Genomic DNA, 21,666 nt, shown 5'->3' with positions numbered 1-21,666 from the left:
ATGATAACATTTTTAAGTAAGTTGGACTTTGAGAACAAATTGTATTAATTAAGTACAAATTGTGTTGTCATAACGCATATACAACTTTTTCTTTATTTAAGCATTTTATTTTATAACATATATTTTCTCTTCTAACATGACGGAAAAAATTGAATCTGCTCAAAAGACAAAACCTTACAGACCGCTGACACGATAAAATAAATCATGGCTTGGATTGACTGATCTTGTTTGTGAAAGGCACTGGTAAGTACAAACTATAGTTCAGTTCCCACTAGCACCGGATGAAACAGAATCTAACATATATGTAAGACAATGATTACCAAGTCTTCAAAGTAAACACGGCGTTGTATTGCATTAATGTTGTATCATTTGAATTAAAGGGCGAATGGATGTAAATCCCTCTATCCTCTTTAATATACATGTCATTTTGCCGTGCCAACCGCAAGCGATGTCTTTATAAAGTCAGCTAAATCACAGTACTTAATTATATGTCTATTAGTTGTAATTTCCCCCATTTCTAGAAATTGTTTAATGGTCTTTCCAAGAAACATTCCTTTTAATCAAATAAATTAGAAAATAAGATTGCTACCTACATTAATCCTCATTGTCAAGAGCTGTGATCTTCAGTTGATTATTGTACTATCACGCAAAATCTCTCGTGATAACAGAATGAAACACGCATTATCGACAGCTTCGGAACTGTTATAATTAAGGCCTTTTACTTGAAAACAATAATTAATTGATTTAATGCTTCGTTATTTTTTATTTATAATTATAATGAACAAATTGACAATGTTTATTTCTATTATTAGTAAGAACAAAAGCAGCTAAGGAACTTCAACATCTAAGTCAAGAAAATGATATTCGTGATAAAAAAATAAGGTGACTGACAAAATTTCCAAAACGGAACATGTTTAAGAACATAGCACAACATTTATTTGGACATGTGATATAACGGAAGGATTACAGATGGTTTGGCTTTGCGTAATTAGGCTGAAGTTTAGAGACGACGTTAAGTATTGTTTGTAAATCAATAGAAACCAACAACAGAATAGAACTTTGATTGTGTTTTTTTTTTTCGTTACTTAACATTATTGTTTCTGGTGCCAACCTCTCTTTGGTATATCTTAATATGCTATAAATTAAAGTTCACAGTTTCACACACACAAATATAGTTCATTAAGTTGGACGAATATGGAATATTTAAGTGTATTAACGATAACAGCTATGTATAATCAGACAGCTCTCTATAAATCCCCCGACGTTTGATATCCAGTGATGTGAAAAGTGTAAAGCAGTCGTATCAAAATGATAAAGTTTCGGCCACTTACTGTCAATTCTTGTGTCTGAACTCTTGAAATTGTCAAGAGTTCAGTGTCAATTACATAGAGATCTTATTCTGCTTCAACTCTCAACTTACATGTATTATATTACTTTTCCAAGTGTCAGTATTTTTCAAAAGCCTTAGAATATCCTGCAATTTCAATAGACACCAATTCTATTACATATCTGATTATTTTCATATCAATTCAATATTGATGCCCGTATGTCATTTAATAACAGAACATTACAAGACCACGCTATCAATGTTTATTTGACTCAAACGATTAATTATGTATCCATTATTTAATTCTTGTGCTTCAAAACGATATCTATCTCGGCAAATTGTGACTATTCTATTTATTAAAAATCAATTGCGACGAAGGATGTGAGCTGATTAAAAATATATGAAGCTAGCTGAAACACCATAAATATTATCTATTTTATACCTAGAAAGATATTGTAAAAAGAAAGAGAAAAGCTCGACAGTCATTTGGAAAATGTAGTTTTCAACTACTATATCTGTACGTGCGTATATAGTTACACACATTCTCAATTTTCACTTGATTTCATTTTCTCTTTACAAAATGATGTTTTTGGCTTTCTTAGCTGACCTTTGACGAATATGTCCCCTTAATTAATGTAACGTCTTGACAGTTAATGGAACGCTGGCTATTTAATTATATATAAGGTGGTGACAGAGGGCGGAACAATATCTTAAACTTGAAGTACATATATCGTACTTTTATAAGTTTTAAACGATTTATTTATTTGACCAATTTAACTAATGGCAACAGACTTTTGCGTGTGTTAAAGGGGATTATCTTGCTTTTGTGAAACGATTTTACGTTTTGAAAATTGAAGAAAGATGCCATGTTATACAATTATCTGCAATTTCGCGTTAAAATAAATGATTTTGAAAGTTTGTACAACTGTCTAGACTGTATACTTTTAATGGAACATGATTCATATCAAAAAGACTGTTTTGTTGCTTTTTCGCCATCACCTCGAAACAGGGAGCTGGTCTCAACTTTTAATAGGATATGTCAATTTTATGTGTTTTATTTCCGTCTGATACGACGGATATTTATTCGGCCTTGTAACGAAAAATATTTCAGCTTCTTAATATTTACGTCATTGACAATAGGACGACGACCCCATTACGAAATTGTATTATTAATCATACTAAATCAGTTAAAGTTCTATCAATGGTTCAAATGAAATACATGTATCTCAAATTCATTCAATTAACCAGACACGCCAAAAAGAGTTTTTATAATAACACATAATTTATGATAACACTCAATATTTGCTGCAAGCCTTATAGAACTTAATGATACTTAACAGAAAACCAGAATGTTTTAGTTGCATAAGTAAAATTTCAAATGAAATATTCAGTTATACCAGTATAATTCTTGTCACATAAACCACTTCGTAGGATTGCAATAAAATCATTTGATGAATGATGTTACACGTATGTGATAAGTATGCACGTGAAACCATTTGAGTTATACAAACATATCGTGAAAGCACACTTAATGATAGCGTTACAAAAATGATTCTTGAACAAGTCTGGATAAATAGAATATTATATTCTTTTAGCTTTATTAAGAAAGATATGTAGCCTTATTACGAAAGACAATGATCTTGTTGAATCAAATAATATCATACTGGTCAGAGGCGTGCATGATATATTATTTTATTCAATAAATTATTAAACTTGTGTAAATACTATGCAACGTGTCGCCCACTTGCGTAATACAAACATACCGTAAAAGCGCTCTTTATGTTAGCATTACAACAAAAAGCTTCTTTATTAACTGTAAACAGTTTTAATTACCTTGTAACTTCATTATAACATCCATTGGGCTCGTTACACAAATGTTATCATGCTCGCCAGAGGCTTGCACCATATGATATAATTTGATTCAACCAGTACAATTAAGTAGGATTTTGACAAACATTCAATATCCTCTTTTTCACAATATAACAGCAGGTCAGTTACAAAATGAACTCTAAATATCGGTATTCTTCAATGTATGGACAATCTTCTTAACACTAGAACTGATGAAGATGTCAGCAATTTTGTGTCGTTTATGACTTTTTTATTATAGCTTATAAAAGCTTGAAGCAGAATTGTATGAGTTCTACTTAAAATAAAATATTCAGTCAGTTTTTATTCGTCTAGAATTTGCAAATATGTTCTGGAAAACATATAGTTGAATGTTGTCAGGTACAGACTCAAATTATTATCAGCGGTTTTAAAACAGTTTTAAAAGTGCAACACAATAGCTGCATTGAATGTTTTAACATAAAAAGATATATTTATAAATCATGTTTATACTAATGACAAAGTGTTGCTTTTTCAGTTTGGCATAATACTATAACAACATACTCATAACCAGTGAACGAGGCTGTGTTTATTGAATTATTTCAACCTGTTTTTATAGAGAACTAAATTAATATTTGTAGAATGGAAAATCTAATAACACAAATGTCATAAAGATAAACGTTTTTTCAATACAAATACAAACGACTTTTACAGACAGAAAATATTCATTGTGATATATTTGTTCGTCTTAAAGTCATTTATCTTGTTCTCGTTATTAATTAAAAAGGTTTCCGGCGCCCAGTAGACAAACACATACAAAGGCATCTGTTCACAAACATGTTTATTTCATTTAGAATAATGATAATGTTTTGTCATATTTCACGAACAATTGACATTTTGTAAAGGAGATTATCTCGAGCAATTCCTGCAAGACTATTTGAAATGTTCTGAAGTATGCATATACCATAGAATTTAATAAAATACGTATTGATTCATTATCTTCCAAATAAGAGTTATTTATTTGATACATCATATGGGAGATATTACATTTCCAAATGGCGTATTGTATCAAATATTAAATGATATTATGTTCAATCTAATTTGAAATGACTTCATTTTTTGCAAATTGAAACCTATTCCAATATCATATTCTTTATGCATGCCGTGCTATTGTACATGCTTGATTAGATAAATAAAATTGTAGTGTAATGATCCGTAAAAATACTAAAATTAAAAAAATCAATTCTTATTTTTGTAAAAAAAAGTGAATTATTAGGATCTCCGACAACTTTCCTCAAACACGCACTGTGTAAATGTATGTATAGAAACCGGTGAAAAAAATGTGTAGAAACAAGAGATCTAAGAGAGCGCGTTGTATTAATTGACGTATATCTATTTTTTATCGACTCCAGTTTTTATTTTGAAGTCCAGACGACCAAAATGAGTTTGCTAATTGTAAAGATCTGCAGAAATCGAAAGTACATTCCATCATATACATGTGAAATTTGTGTCATCCGAACACCACCAGAAAGTCGACAAACATTGCTTTAAATAGCAGTTAAAGTTAACGGTATATTTCCGCAATATATAAAAGATGTTTTGGTAAAAATTGTACTTGTATCTTCTTTTATTAGTTAATAACTCTTTTATAAATGACAGGCCTAATATACCGTTAAAGATTGAACACCCGGATCAGTTGAGATAATCCTATTTTTTTCCGTTTACATTTATTAATTTCTCAGGACTAAGCGCATGTTTACACGAATTAATTATAATTTTCATTTGCATGTTAAAATTCGTATACAAACTTTAGTGTAACCGTGGAGTTTTCCTTTTTAAACCATAACTTCTGAACAATATTTGATCATATCTACAACAATACAGTCAAGACTGCTACATGTGACTTTCCAAGGGACCTTTTGAAAAAGTTCACATATGACAGGGATTCTCTTAATACAGTCGCAAAGAAAATTTTATAATTAATCTTTAAAATAAGCTCCATTATGACTTATAACATACATTATAAAGTGTATGAAGGAATAATATCTAATTAATTTCAATTTAACCAAAGGTACTTTAAGTATTTGGTTTAAAAAATAAGAATGCATGTAAAACAAATATAATCGCATGTAAATCATATAGAATTAAAGTGCCTTTTTGGTATAAGATTTATATTGAATCATAATAATGGTACAAAATAAACTTATAAACTTAAATTTGATACATTTAAAATCCTTTAAAAATATACTTCAAACAACATATTAATATCCAAAGTTTTTTTCTTTAAATGAAAGGTCGGTTATCAACATTTTACGGAGAAGTCATGCAGCCATTGAAGGGTGAAATAAAAAAAATGCTGCCAAAAAAATCTTCGTAGGTATTCCATAAACAGTAAAAAAAGATGACATAAATCTTAACGGATATCAGCCATTATCAAATAATTGAGACCTTGCCGCTATATTAAATATATAGGTGTGAAAATTTAATTGAATAACTCCTTTTCTTGGTCACTAATGTGATAATGTATATAGGAACTTCAAAATAGTTGTAAATCAGAGCGGACGCTGTGGTGCAGTGGTAACACTGTCTGACTACAAGTCTAGGGTTTGCGAGTTCGATCCCCCGCTACTCCACTAAAAATACTAACAATCTTTCGTATGAAAAATTAATACAAATGACTCTTGTAATGGCAAGCATGACACACAAGGCACTATGCACGCACTGACCGGACAAACACTGGACACTACTCACACACTGACCGGACACACAGGGCACCACTGACCTCACGAATATAAAACACAACTCACACACACACACCTAACACACACAGGACACAACTCAAACACTGACCTGACACATAGAGAACACAACTCAAACACGGACCTGACACAGACAGGACACACCTCAAACACTGACCAGACACGCACAGTATACAACTCAAACATTGACCAGGCACACAAGAAGACAACTTACAAACTGACCTGACACAACTCAAACACTACCTTACTCAAACGCAAACCTGACACACACACTATAAAGCTCACGTGAACACACAAAATACTATTACAAGTTACAACATGTACACTACCTAACACTAATCAGACATACAAAGTAAACTACTCAACTTACATGACACACACAGGACAATACTCACAACTTGACCTGACACACAAAGAACATAATTCATCTACCTAAAACTAACCAGACACAAACAGTACACTACTCAAACACAAACCAGACACACACTGACCACAACTCTCAAACTGACCTACACAGAGGACACAACTCACACACACAAGATACTACTCATACACAAGGCACAACCCAAACACTGAACCTAATGCACACAACGAAAATGGATCACGAAGCACTCCCACAGTGAGCATGGATCACAAAACACTACTCACACAACATGACTAACAGAATTAGTATGGACAAAACTCATGAGCAGTATGACTCACGGAACACTAACACAATGAACATCACTAAGAGAAAGTATTCTTACAATAGATAAGACTCACTACTTACGCAGTGAATATGACTCACAGAACATTACTCACAAAGTAAACATGACTCACTGGACACATGTTACACTATGTACTACGCTCACACACTAAACACAATATGACTCACAGAACACAACTCACACAGTGAATAGGACTCTCGGAAGACTTCTCACACAAAGAACATGACTAACAGAATATTATTCATACAATGGACAAAACTCACACAGTAAACATGACTCACTGAGCTCTTGTAACACAATGTTCTAGACTCACACACCAAACGTGTGCCACAGAACACAACTCACACACAGTGAACAGCACTCACCAAAACACTCATACACTAAGCTTACCACGAAATTATTTGGACATGTGACATACAGGAACGATAACCGCGGGTTAGGCCTTTGCATAATAGAATGTCACGTCGAATACCTGTAATAATCATAGAAAATCTAAATATAAAGTAAGGATTTAAAACAAGGAGTAAACTAAATAGAGATTAACATAAGAAAAGAACTTTTAATATTAAGGTTTCATTTTTTGTTACTGACAATTGTAGTTTCTGGCACGAACCTTTCTTTGTTATCCCCTTATATGTAGTTTCGACGATTAGAGAGTAATTAACTGTTTTTAATCCAAACAACTATAATTCTTGAACTATTTAAAAGTAAATTGATACATAAACCAGCTCCATGTAAATCTCCTGACTAGAGTGTTGTGAAAAGCATGAAACTGTCTTATACAAAGTGACAAAGTTTCAACCACTTACTGTCAAGTCTTATATCTTAACTCTTAAATTCGTTAAGAGTCGGTGCAAATTACATAGAGATCTTATTCTTCTTCAAATCTTAATGTATATGTTTCTATTACATTTCCACGTGTCATGTGTTTTTTATAAAAGCATTAGAGTATCCTGGTTTTTCAATAGACACCATTGCAATCGCATCTCTGATTATCATTTTTGTGTCAATGCAGTATTAATGCCCGTATGTTATTTATTAACAAACAAAAACTAGCCTGACTGAAAAGATTAATAATAAATATATTATTTAATACTTGTGCTTCATAACAATTGTCTATCTTGGCAAATCGCAACGTTTTGATCACAGTGAAAGAAGAGGTTATGTTATCATTTAAAACATTCAATTTCTACGAAAATAAGTGAGCTGATCAAAAGATATATGAAGCTAGCCGAAACACCACGAATATTATCAATTTTTAAACTTAAATGAAAATCGTGAAAAAGAAAAAAAAAACTCGAGCGTCTTTTGAAAAATGAAGACTTCGACTATAATATCTGTACGTAGGTATATAGTTACATTTTCTCAAATTTCACTTGGTTTTTAATTTTCTCTCAACAAAATAAAATGTGTTTGGTTTCCTTAGCTGGTCGTAGATTAATATGTCTTGACAGTTAATGGAACACCGGCTTTTTATACTGTCTTAGTTGGTGACATAGTACGGAAAAATTTAACTTGAAGTACATAGTCCTTTCTTTAACAACCTTTTTGTTGTTGTTGTGTTGTTTTTTAACTTTCTTTACAATATGTGTTTTTTAAATGGAATTTTCTTGCTTTTGTGAAATGTTTTCTCCTGCAGAAACATACCCAAGAAACAGATGCCGTACTACGATAAAATAATCTGCGTGAAAATAGAATGGTATCAAAAGGTTGTACAATTAATTTTATATTAACATATACATATATTGGAACAATATTCATTTTCTTCCTCGACATAAGCTGCAGACTTTGCGGAATTTTGATACATTGTATTGATGTTTTTCTACATGTGTACAATAAAACAGTATTTATACCAGATTATTATACAAAAAGAATAGTTCTCAATAACAAGCAAAAATATTAATAGACCAATTTCTTTGTGAGGTAATTTGCGTTTTTCAAACAAAGCGTTAAGCTACGGTGGCATAGAGGGGACATCAGAAATATTTTATCTATCACGTGCGCACGCGATGGGGGACATCAGAAATATTTTATCTATTAAGTGCGCACGCGATGGGGGACATCAGAAATATTTTATCTATCACGTGCGTACGCGATGGAGGACATCAGAAATATTTTATCTGTCACGTGCTCACGCGATGTGGGACATCGGAAAATATTTAAATACCGCGATAACTACCACGTGCGCACGCTATGACTACTACGTGCGCACGCGATAGCCACTACGTGCGCACGTACAATTTATTACGTGCGCACGCGATAGCTTTTAATTTCAAACAAGTCATGAATAAGCACTTCCCTGTCCATTTTAGAAATGTTTAGAAATGGAAGGTATTATGTGCGCAAGTAGTAGTTATCGCATGCGCACGTAGTAGTTATCACGTGCGCACGTAGTAGCTGTCGCGTGCGCACGTAGTAGCTGTCGCGTGCGCACGTATAAGTAGTAGTATGCGCACGTAGTAGCTATCGCGTGCGCACGTAGTAGCTATCGCGTGCGCACGTGATAAATAAAATATTTCTGATGTCCCAATCGCGTGCGCACGTGATAGATAAAATATTTCTGATGTCCCCATCGCGTGCGCACTTAATAGATAAAATATTTCTGATGTCCCCCATCGCGTGCGCACGTGATAGATAAAATATTTCTGATGTGCCCTCTATGCCACCGTATTAAGCGCACTAAATGAAGTGAAATGCTTTGTTTTACTGTAATCAGTTCTTTATAATATAACAAGAATGTCATTTTCTTGCAGCTCATTTGAACTTATTGGATAAAATTATATCATGCGGCCCACATGATATAATTTTATTCAAAGATTTAAAAAAAAGTATTGGATGCAATATTCTCTTTATTTCCAATATAATAAAGATCAGTTACAAATTGCATTCACAGTGATAGTGTTTCTTCTATTGAATTGCCAATCACCTTAACCCTAGAATTGATGGAAATGTCAGCATGTGATGTTTATTTCTTTTTTATGGCTAATAAAATCTTGAAGCATAATGTAAATTCTAACTAAAATAGGTTGAATTGTTCAATTGTAGAGGATTTGCAAAACATATAGAAAACATTGTTAAGTGTTGTCAAGTACAAACTATAGTGTTATCAGCTGATGATTTGTTTTTGTCTCACACCTTCATTCACCTTAGATGCAGTAAAAATTATCGATTTAGAAATTAGTTATTGAAATTACATTTCACTTACTTACCGATTCTTTTAGTAACCGAATAAAGTATGCTTTGTGCCTATTCCTTAAAAATCTTACAAATCATTGAATATCTATAACATTATATAACAATTTGGTTGAATAAGTTTCGTACGAAATGTAATGTTTCCAGTTCTTTTAGGTTTTATTTTTACATATTTTTAGTTTAATATGTAGTTTATGTTTGATAGAAAACTAAATTACTATTTGTATAATCAAAATGTCATTAAACAAATTTCATAAAGATAAACGTGTATTTAAACACTCAGAATTACAAACTGATTTTTTAAACAATAAAAATTTATCCATTGTGATATATTGCTCGTCCAAAAGTCTGTTATCATGTTCTCGTTACTAATTGAAGTAGTTTCCGGCGCCCAATAGACAAACACATACAAATGCATCTGTTCACAAACATGTTTATTTCATTTAGAATAATGATAATGTTTTGTCATATTTCACGAACAATTGACATTTCGTAAAGGAGATAATCTGGAGCTATTTCCTGAAAGACTACTTGTTATGTTCTTAAGTATAAAATGATTATCGATCTACTATCTGTCGTATAAACGTTATTTATTTGAAACATCATATTGGGAGCACAGGCATGAGTATCGGACCTGGGAAGAAAATATATGACCTGATTGATAATAAAACCTTTGTTCATCTTAAAAGTATCAAAAACCAAAAAAAATGTAAATAATGTCCCCCTTTAAAAATATACTATAAGTTAAGAGAAGACCGGAAACTCCAGATTCGAGCCTACGAGCAAGGGATTCATTTCACGGGCTGTTGTGAAAACAATTGGCAAGACAATTAAAAACACTTTTATCACTATTTCACGTTTGTATTATGCTTCCAAATGAGACCGACCATAAGTCTCTAGCCCTTTCCGTTCATGAAATCTATCAGGAAACGAGCAAATTCGTGCTAAAAATCCTTGGTAGACAGAATGGCAGCACAACGATTCGGTACGTAATACATGTTTGTCAGCTGAGTACGGGTCAAAATCACTTTAATTTACTAAATACTATTACTAAATACATTAAGTTGGACCACTCACAACCGTCAGTAGCATCGGTCTAGAGACTTGGGGTCGGTCTTATTTGGAAGCATAATACAAACCTGAAATAGTGATAAAGGTTTTTTTTTTTAATTGTCTTGCCAACTGTTTTCACAACGGCCCAAGAAATGATTCCCTTGCTCGTAGGCTCGAATCTGGAGTTTCCGGCCTTCTCTGAACTTTTAAAGGGGGTCATAATTTACATTTTTTTATTGGTTTTTGACACTTTTTATTAAAAACACAGTTTTTTTATCAATCAGGTCATATATTTTCTTCCCAGGTCCGATACTCGTGCCTGTGATTTGGAGTTATTAAATTTGCAAATGCCGGAGTTTATGTTTAGTATATATCAAATGATATTGCTAACAATTTCAATTGATATGTCTTCGTTTAATTTGCCAAACCAATTCCAATATAACATTATCCTTTTATATTACATTTTTTTTTAAATATTCAATAGACCAAATATTCGTGTATTACTAATATTGAAAAACGGCTGGTTAAATATAAAATCAAAACCGATAGTAAAGGCGTACCACTAAGTAATGTATTAAATGCATATTTTATTGTTTATTGAATATCCACTAGCCGACAATAATATTTTGCATATAATACTTTTGGCATTAAAATGTTAACGAATAACGTGTATTTTTGTAGAGAGTTTGGTTGTTCGAGGCAACCTGAGGTTGAATGGTAAACATGTATAATACGATCGAACTATACGGAAAAGAAGAATATGAAGTTTATCTGTGCTATATTCTTGTTTACTTAGACATTTTAGCGTATTTTGCAAAATGAAGGCTTCATCTACAATATTATATCTGTACATAGTTCTCTGCATAAGCTGCAGAGTTTGCGTAATTTTAACATTTTGATACATTATATTGATTGTTTACTACATTTGTACAACACAACAGTATTTATACCATATTATTCTCTACAAAAAAATATATTCTCAATAACAAGCAATAATATCAAAAGATAAGTGATATTTGTTTTCAAACAAGGCGTCAATCGCACTAAATGAAGAAAAATGATATAACTTTATTCAAAGATTTTAATAAAGTATTGAACACAATATAACACAATATCCTCTTTATTCGCAAAATAACAGCAGGTCAGTTACAAATTGCATTCCCAGTTATAGTGTTTCTCTTGACGGCCGACTTAGCAATCTCCTTAACCCTAGAGATGATGAAAATTGTCAACATCTTTCTGCTGTTTATGTCTCTTTTTTATGGCTGATTAAATCTTGAAATACTACCTAAATCAGGCTATTTGATTAATTTGTTCATTTGTTGAGAAATTGCAAATGTGTCTAGAAAACATTTTTAGTGTTGTCAAGTACAGACTATATATTTATAAGCTGATGATTTGTTTTTGTTTCCTTTATAATGCAGGACATTCACCTTAAACGCAGTAGAAATGTCAAATTTAGAAATTAGCTCTTGAAATTACATTTCACTTACCAACCCTTCTTTTTTGTCCACCGAATAAAGTATGCATTGTACCTATTCCTTAAAAATCTCACAAAATCATTGCATACTAACAATTTTGTTGAATAAAGTTCATACAAAATGTATTTTTTTCAACTTTTTTTATGAATATTTTTTACATAATTAAAGTTTAATATGTAGTTTATGTTTTATAGAAAACTAAATTACTATTTGTATAATCGAAAATGTATTCACACAAATATCATAAAACAATATCATAAATATGAACGTGTATTTATACACTGTCTCAGAATAACAAACTGCTTTTAACCAATATAAGATATCAATTGTGATATATTCGCCTGTTATCGTGTTTTCGTTAGTAATTGAAGTAGTTTACGGCGCCAAACAGACAAACATTATGTTACAAAGGCATCTGTTCACAAACATGTTTATTTCATTAAGAATAATGTTTATGTGTTGTCATATGTCATAAACAAATGACAAAATTTCGGAAAAGAGATTATCTGGGGCTATTTCCTACAACACTACTTGTTATGTTCGAAAGTATGCATATATCATGACATTTGATAAAATACGTTTTGATCTAATATCTTTTTTATAAACATTTAATTTAGTTATTTCAAACATCATATGGGGAGTTATTAAATTTCCAAATGACGAAGTTTATTTTAGATCAAATAATATTGCTTACAAATTAAATTGATATGTATCCGATTAATTTGCCAAACCAATACCAATATAACATTATCCTTGGATATTATATTTCCTTTCCAATATTTGATAGACCAATCATTCCTTATTTATCTAATGGAGATAAAGAATACTGCAGCACATTATTTAATTTTGGTTAAGTGAATTACGCTATCCAATGTACTTGTTTTCCTTTCTAAATTTGCATCTTTTGTTCTGGAAACCGTCTCAATTTAAACAAAATTAATAAATTTATACAGCTGTGTCCTCTCAGAAAGATATAATCGTGTACAAATCCTAGAGCGAATAAAACACGCTGATCAGACTGCAGATGTGGACAAATATTATATAGGATGATTATAAAAAAATGAGGTCATTTGAAAAAAAGGAAATTAAAGTTTATATAGATAAAACCGGAGATTTTTTTATTAAGTCTTCTTAAGGAAGACAATGAAAAACGGACAGTGCAAACTTTCTAACGTAATAACAACCAAAGCAATTTTAAAATTTACCATTGAAAATATATGTAATGGAACCAAAGATATTTGAGAACTTCGGAATATAATGAAACGTAGATAAAATACATAAGAAATCAACATCTTTTTATTTAACATAAGTTATTTTAAATTAAATTATCAAGCGAAGTAAGATCCTTCAGAGCAATGCAAAACATTTACTACTGTAATATTGTTTAGATCAGTAAAATTGATTGATAAAATTTACACTACACAAAAACATCTCCGAACATTTCTTCCTCAGTTTTAAAAAAGATAAATGCACTTTTAGCTAATAACAGTGATTTTGTCTGTCAGTAAATGTGATAGTATGACAGTTACTTCGTATCCACGTTGGCTATTAAAAGTAATGATTTCTTACGTGAATTATCTTCTTTAACGTCAGACCTTGCTTAAGATATTAGACAAAGATCTTTTAAAATTCATTTACATTTAGTCATTGTCGGTAAATTACATATAATGCAGTATTGTTTACCAAGTCCATCATGCGAATGATTTTATATCGTAAATATAAATGCTAATATACATTATATACGGACTGACTTTGAAACTAAATCTTAGTTATCCAATAGAAAAAAATATTTCACGTCTGAAAATAGATGAGTTTACAGAACATCAATAAGACAAATGCTTTACTGTGTTCAGTCTGAACAATTCGTACATCAGACACTTTCTGGATTGAAACGGATTGTTATTTCATTTGACTGAATTGCTTAATGTGGCAAACAAATTCAGCTCAGTCTAACTGATTATGATTGATAGACTCACATAATTTGTACAAGTATGTTAAATTATGGTAATTAGACTTTTAATAAGGTAAAATATGTTGTTGTTTTTGCACTGTATCTGTACTATTTCATTTCCAATCCAACAAGAAGTGGTTTACATTTTCGGATTTCTTTACTTTTTAAACAGGAAAACATTTATTACAATTCATGGTCGATATCTTGTTATTCCTTACCTCCGACTTAAAGATAAAAATTGCACTTCAAGCTAATAGCAATCAGTTTGTCTGACGGACAATAAGCGTTTTACCATTTTAGCTATCTCTTCCTTTTTAAACAGGGAAAAACATCGGGTTGTGTTTGTATCACAAATCAAATCAATATAAAGCCGTAAACCCTGATTCAATATATGATGGAAATGTAAATATGAAATTAGTTCCAGATAATTAGATCTAGAATTGTTTGAATATATGCAATTATATATCAGAAATGCCATATCGGTAATGTTGATATTTATAGTGAGTGTTTTCTCCAATAAAATATATTCGTGCGAGATATTGGTTTTCCCTAGCTATCTTAAAATTCATAACTCCGTCATTCACTGGAGAGTTTGTTTCAAATCAACGGCTGACAAAGTAAAAAATTGTATGAGCAATTACCATCCTGATAATTTTGAAATAATCATACATTTGATGAACAGTTCTTGAACTTAAACAGCACCGCAAATGAATATTAATACCAAGTTGGAGGAATACAAAATGAGACGGACATGAAATTATAAAAAATAACTCGCTATGCTATGTGACAGTGCTAACTACACTTTTACCATTTATATGTGTGACACGACAATGAGACAGAAGTGAGTAAAATACAGTTTGTTGGTACATCTTCCAAAACATTTTGTTGAATATAAAATAGGTATTTTTATTGAAAATATTTACTTGTTATGATCTTCTTTGATTTAGTATCATTTTTTAATAAATGAAATATTTATGGCGATGACTGTGTCAGGTCATGATGCCTTCTTATTGTATTTTCGGTCATAAAAGTAATTTTAGAATTTCTTTAAACTTTAATTTGCTTCCTATCTGATGATCGTAGACTCTATATAAATATGGAATACCATCAACTAGGTAATATTATAAAGAATGTTAACTGACTTAAACATAGTGTCACAAAATAAACAGAAATAATTTATTACCAATTTATCACTTTTTTGTGTCGAGCAAAGCAGTTACAAGCTCGTGAATTTTCTAATATCAGAACATAAAAGTGCACATTTAATTGGCTTGTGAGAAAGTTCAGAGATGTAAACTTAAACCCACTTTGTTTGATTTTGTTTTCTGAATATCTACTACCTCCAACATTGTTCGATTTAAAATAACTGACATTTTTCCAAATGTTTGACAACCGGCTAGACTTTAGTAAACTCTAGCAAAATGAAATTTGTCAAATATAACTGTTACAAAGTAATATGTCTGTTGCAGAATAACATTGAATTAAACAAAAACTACCATAGACATATCAAGATTTTTTTTTTTTGCAAAATTACACTTTTTTGTATATGGACTTTACACTCTGAAATCCAGAAACACTACGCAATCTGTTGGTAAAAAGCATTACGGATATATATTTTAAAATTTTGCAGATACGACATTTAAAGCATAAGGAATGCATTATTGTTGAAGTTCATTGCATCTATGTTGTAGTTATGAAGGGTACCCAGCTAAATCTACCAGTGTTAGCAACGTGTCTGTTGTATGTCGGTAAGTTAATCATTTATTCAGTATATAAATGTAAAAATGAACAAGAAGAGAAAAAAATATTTAAAACAGCCATAGTTTCGAAAATACAGCCTATATACTGTTTTCAAAAATAAAACCTATATTTTTTTAGTTAAATTGTTCGATTTGTCAGAAGGATAAAGAGAAAAAAAATTGTTTCAATCCTGTAAAGTACGCAAATTTATGAATGATGTTGGCTATGAACAATGTTTGAACCAAACAGAAACGATATTCGGCCTTTAATTAAATTGAATGAGCATTTTTGAAAACAAATTAAATCTTATTTGATTTATCAAGTAATTCTTAGCTTTTTGCTGAATTAAACAAATTGTACAAATTAAACCTTATTTGATTAATCAATTGATTCTAGATTCTTTGCTGAATTAAGTTATATCAATTTGATTAAAAGAATACCATTCAAGTTTGAAGGGGTATACAACCAAGGCCTTATAAAATATAATCAAAACTATATAGCCGGCCTTGCTTTCCCCAATCATTTATTATGTTGTAACAACAGCTTTTGCAGTGTTTAAATTTCTTACTAAACAATCAATGATCTCGTATTTCAATGAGATCCCACATATGAAGTATTTCAGTAGTCCTAAAAGTCAAAAGACCAAGTTATTCTTTATTGAATACGTTAAACATTATTAATCAAAATATATTAAATTTTAATTTGCATTTTATTTATTTTTATGATTCAGTAAATGTTCAAAGCTTGCGTTGTTGGCATTGTATAGCGGAAGATTGTGCTGAAGATCCCTCTGACAATTACAAAGCTTCTGAAAAATTGTGTAATCCTGGACAATCTTGTCAGGTAAATATACAATAAAAAATCTAAATTAGTATTTTCATATGTAGTGTGATCATGAATGGCAGGGAATTCCCCAGGATTTTTTTCAGCGCTACATTTTTTAACTAGATTGGGGTGGGTGCGGGAGGGGGTCTTGACCAACATTTATATGGATTCAGCTACCTGAAGAGAATTAAGACTGAAATTAGGAATTGTCTTTCTGTTAAAGTTCTAAACTATCTTCTTGCCGTCTCCCTTCAAGGACCCCCATTAGAATCATTCAACTTTGAGAAGGCAGTCAAGGCATGGAAAGACAACAAACCTTGAAGACAGGCCCACTTTTATTGATGTTAATGAAGAAAAAACAACTGAAATATACTCATTTAAATGGGACACACATACATATAAATGTTGATCACATGTTGTGAACTTGTGTTTATATATAATTGTTTATTTATTTGAATTGTTGGATATGGAAAAAATTAATAATGAAAATTAAGAAAATGTTTATCAAGTGAAAAGCTTTCATTATTTGTTTAAAACAGCCCACAGCAGTATCTTGACACGTAAAATGGCAAAAATTTTCGACACGCGGTATGGGGGTCAAGACCCCCTCCCGCACCCACCCCCATCTAGTAAAAAAAAATGTAGCGCTTAAAAAAATCCTGGAGAATTCCCTGCATTATGGTATTGTAAAGTATTTCAATATATGAATAAAGATAAAAATAATTTTAAAATGAAATCAAATTTTCCGTCTTGTATAACAAAATACTTTAAAACGTCAATAACAAATTATGACCAATACATATGTTCTGTATCAAATTGCATGTAGTGCTTACAAACACTCTGTATCATCTAAAATATTGAAATGTAATTATTATATCGAATAAAAAATAATCATTAGCATTATCTAAAGCAAGCCATTTGGAATCAAGGATTTCAAAATAGAAAGTAAATCCTTATTTTATGTTTCTTCTATAAATTATTGATGAAAATCCGTATCATCAACATATATCATGGCTGTAAATGTTAATCATCAATATCGCTGACTCATTTACAAATTGCATTATTTCTAATCGTTCTTAAAAATAGAGTATATGGTAACAAGTTATTAAGGCTGTATGTTACGCTATAAATGAAAGGAACTTCTCTAGAAGATAGTGAATGACAACAAAATAATTACATTGTATATTTCTGGGGATTCTACTACTCTGAGGTAGTTGTAATTATATATCAAAAATCTTGAGGATTCACTTATTTATTTCGATAGAGGATAATTTTCAATTTCTACTGTAGTTGATATAGAGGATATTTGTTTAGTTCAGTGTGAGATCGGAATATATTTCACCGAGTGAGCACCAAAAGGTATATTTCACGAGTGGCGCAGCCACAAGTGAAATATTTACTTTTGGTGTTCACAAGGTGAAATATATTTCGATCTAACACTAAACTAAACAAATTTTCTTTTTATTATATGCAAATAAACGTTTTAAAAAGACATTTAACCTTATACTGAATGAAAAAGCGCGCTAAATAATAATACAACGTGACGTCATTTACGACGTCACGTCATTAAGTTGGTACCCAGTACTGTGCACGCTGGTATTTCACTAAAACAACGTAAGGGGCTTAAATTTAAAACAGTGAAATTATCAAAGTGGTTATTTTACTGTTTCAAACCAGTTTTTATATCACTGATATATTTCTATAAACCACCGAAAAGAATGTAATACAATTTTTTAATTTTTTATCTGGGTAGTCTGCATCATTGAGGTATTTTACATTCGGATATTTATTTTAACAGATGTCACTATATTTCTGACATCCAAAATTAATTTAAATATAATCCAAATAGTTAAATAGGGTCATTATTAGTAGTTAACTGAAGTTTCAATTTATTGCAATTTCTATGAAAAGTTAGTCTAAAACACCTTCTAGTAGAAATTAAATTATGTTTCTTTACGTACCTATTTTTCACGCAGATTGTAACATATTTTGATCATTTCTGGGCGGTATGTCCACCTAAACGGCTTTTCATGATATCTGACTACAAACTACCGCACATCTCAGTGACTTATTGACTACTTATCTTTAAATCAGCGACAACAACAACGATAATCAATGTTCAAGATAAATTTTCAGTGAAAAATTTGGCTTCGACCGATGACCGAACCAGCGATCCATGGATAACAAAGCCGACGCTCTTCTCTATTTAGTTAAGCGGTTTGTAAATCCATCCCAAACATTTTATATACCTGTTTGATAATTATATCATATTATATTGAACTGTGAGCTTTAAGCAATACAACAATTATCTGTATTTCAGAAAGTGTATTTTGAAATGTTAGAAGAGTCAGATGAAGGAAGACCCGTTGCTATGCATACTTCTACAGTTCGTGGCTGTTCAACAGACTGTATGGACAAAAATGACTTCACAAATTGTACGCATAAATTAAAGACATCACGTGGTTGTGTTCGGAAGGACTGTTGCAATGATGGGGATTTGTGTAACAGTACATATCAAATTTCATATAATTTTTATTCTGTGATATTTTTAATGTGCCTACATATTTAATTGAATACTTTCTGACACAGGAAAAGTGACTTCATCTAATCTGACTCCTAATGTTAGATATTCTGTAGCAAAAGCAAGTGTTTGTTTAGCTTTTACATAAACAAGAAGTACATGAATATGAAGCTTAGATAGTATAAAATTGTATTAAATTTACATTTCAATTGATTGTTACATGAATAGAAACAAATCAATTATCTCATTCAGTCTGATTATTTTTGTTTTGGTTGGAAATTAATCAAGCGTGATATCTAACATGTCAGTTTCTCCGCTTTATTGGCGTTATTGCACTACTGCTGCATAACATATATCAAACATCGTTAAATTGACAAATAGTGTTGAAAAGGTCTTATAATTAACATTTTTTTCCATTTCTTAAATATATTGCATATTCAGTTCAAGTTGTTTTTTAGCATTTAGCTCTGATCACAATGTGAATTTTATACATCACCTTAGGCTTCATCTCTGCATTTATTTCTATTAAACGTGAAGCAAACTAAAGTTCGTTTTATAAATACGTAGGTTTAAACTACCTTCATAATAGATAGCTAGTTGTACCGTTCCTTCGTACGCCTGTGAAAGTTCGTTTTCTTTATAGATGTGTTTTTTATAAATAAGATACCGTTGTAGATGTTTATATTTTCTCAGGCCAATGTTAATGCATTGCGAGTTAACCACGGTATATATATTCCGTACATACTACATTATCGTTTACTAATCGAGGTTCACAGATCTTAATGAATACAAAAAGGCAACATTAAATCACTTCATATACGTAGAAGTTATTTATTATACTTAAGGAATTGTCTATAACAAATGAAAAGCAAGTCTGGTGACGTTTTTTTTGTTCATTTAGCACTCATACTACAAAGGAAACAAAATATTCCTTCCGTGTTAGAAAAGCTTTCTTTTTTTCTTATGAAATTTCTTATGAAACAACATTTCATGTACCAGAAGATGATATGGAATCAACAAAGGTAGAGAAATATGATCAAATAAGATATTATACATCCGATAGATATGTAGTATTATGTAGTAGTAGAAATACCACCAATAAAAGATCAAAGTGAGCATCTTACCTTTAACATTAATCAGTATGTGAGCTTTCTCAATTATTTCTAACAAAATCAACCAGTTGCGTGTGAAAATAATATTCAATATTTCACCCCAATATAAACTATCATACAATTAATTGTGATGTATTTGTATGTCAATGCTGATTCGTTCATAGGATTAACAATTCAATTGTTCAGACTGAAAGTAATTTGTCCAAGTGATCAGCTGTCACTTGCGTACATTTATTTCAATTTACAAAAACGTCATTGTAAATAAAAACGATCTGACTTAACCATACATTAGTGTATCATCACTTTCACTTGGCGATCATTCTCTTATAAGATTTGTTAAAAAGAAATCACGAGGGAACACTTTCCCAACAAAAAGCCCTCTTGCCATTGTTTATTTAGCGGGCCAATTATCTTCTTCGGCACCTACTCTGCCGTTTCTAAACTTATCATTATTCCTTATAAATTAAGTATCGGTACTTTATTATTCAATGCTTACCTTTATCGAGTTTTACATACAATTATTAAGAATCACAAATTAAAGAAATGAAATAAATAACCCATTGCGGAACAACTTTATGGATACTTAACGATTCTTACATTTTCCTTAATACGTTCCAATAATTTTGCAAAATGCCGTCTGCCTTCTTACAAAAGAAACAACAATAATAACATATTATCTAAAACAGTTTGATTAAGTAAAACAGGCAAAATATGTGCTCACTTTATAACAATAACTTTTCCCTGACAAGAGCCTTTGGTACAAGGAAGCAACGTTGTCTTTTTTAATTAAACTGATAAAAGGCCTTTATATACAAAGTTATTAACGGGTTTTTTAAAAGATTAAAATGGAATCAATGTGTTGGTAAATTCGTTTATAAAATGAAATATTATTTCTCGGTATATGATGTTTGTTTGCAGAAAATTATATTTGAAATAAAGTTCCTTCATTGGTTGTGAAAAATAAACAATATATTATTTCTGACTTTCTACCGAAATGCACATGGACTTGTAATAGCAATTTATAGAATGAATACATACATTATTTAGTATAATGTAAATGTGGGCGATATTCGTGTTGTTCGAGTGTACACATTTCTATGAATCCTTAAATCGTTTTGTAATTAAGAAATATTGGAAGTGATAACGAATAAAGTACAAATTATACGGTTATATA

At 30.9% G+C, this 21,666-nt stretch overlaps 1 protein-coding gene across 1 annotated transcript; it reads left to right on the top strand.

Annotated features, from left to right (window-relative positions):
* The first annotated feature begins 14,892 nt into the window (after positions 1–14,892).
* Positions 14,893–19,985, top strand: LOC132742109 (uncharacterized). Its single transcript, XM_060730429.1, has 4 exons — positions 14,893–15,135; positions 15,925–16,042; positions 16,765–16,877; positions 19,180–19,985. Exons 2-4 carry the CDS (start codon positions 15,988–15,990, stop codon positions 19,426–19,428), a joined length of 417 nt encoding a protein of 138 aa, XP_060586412.1. The 5' UTR covers positions 14,893–15,135; positions 15,925–15,987; the 3' UTR covers positions 19,429–19,985.
* The last annotated feature ends 1,681 nt before the right edge of the window (positions 19,986–21,666 follow it).

The sequence above is a fragment of the Ruditapes philippinarum genome, unplaced genomic scaffold (genome assembly GCF_026571515.1).
Source record: "Ruditapes philippinarum isolate M1 unplaced genomic scaffold, ASM2657151v2 ctg4092_1_1_1_1, whole genome shotgun sequence".
NCBI classification, from domain to species: domain Eukaryota; kingdom Metazoa; phylum Mollusca; class Bivalvia; order Venerida; family Veneridae; genus Ruditapes; species Ruditapes philippinarum.
Note: the sequence above shows the minus strand (reverse complement) of the source record. Positions and strands in the feature narration are given on the sequence as shown.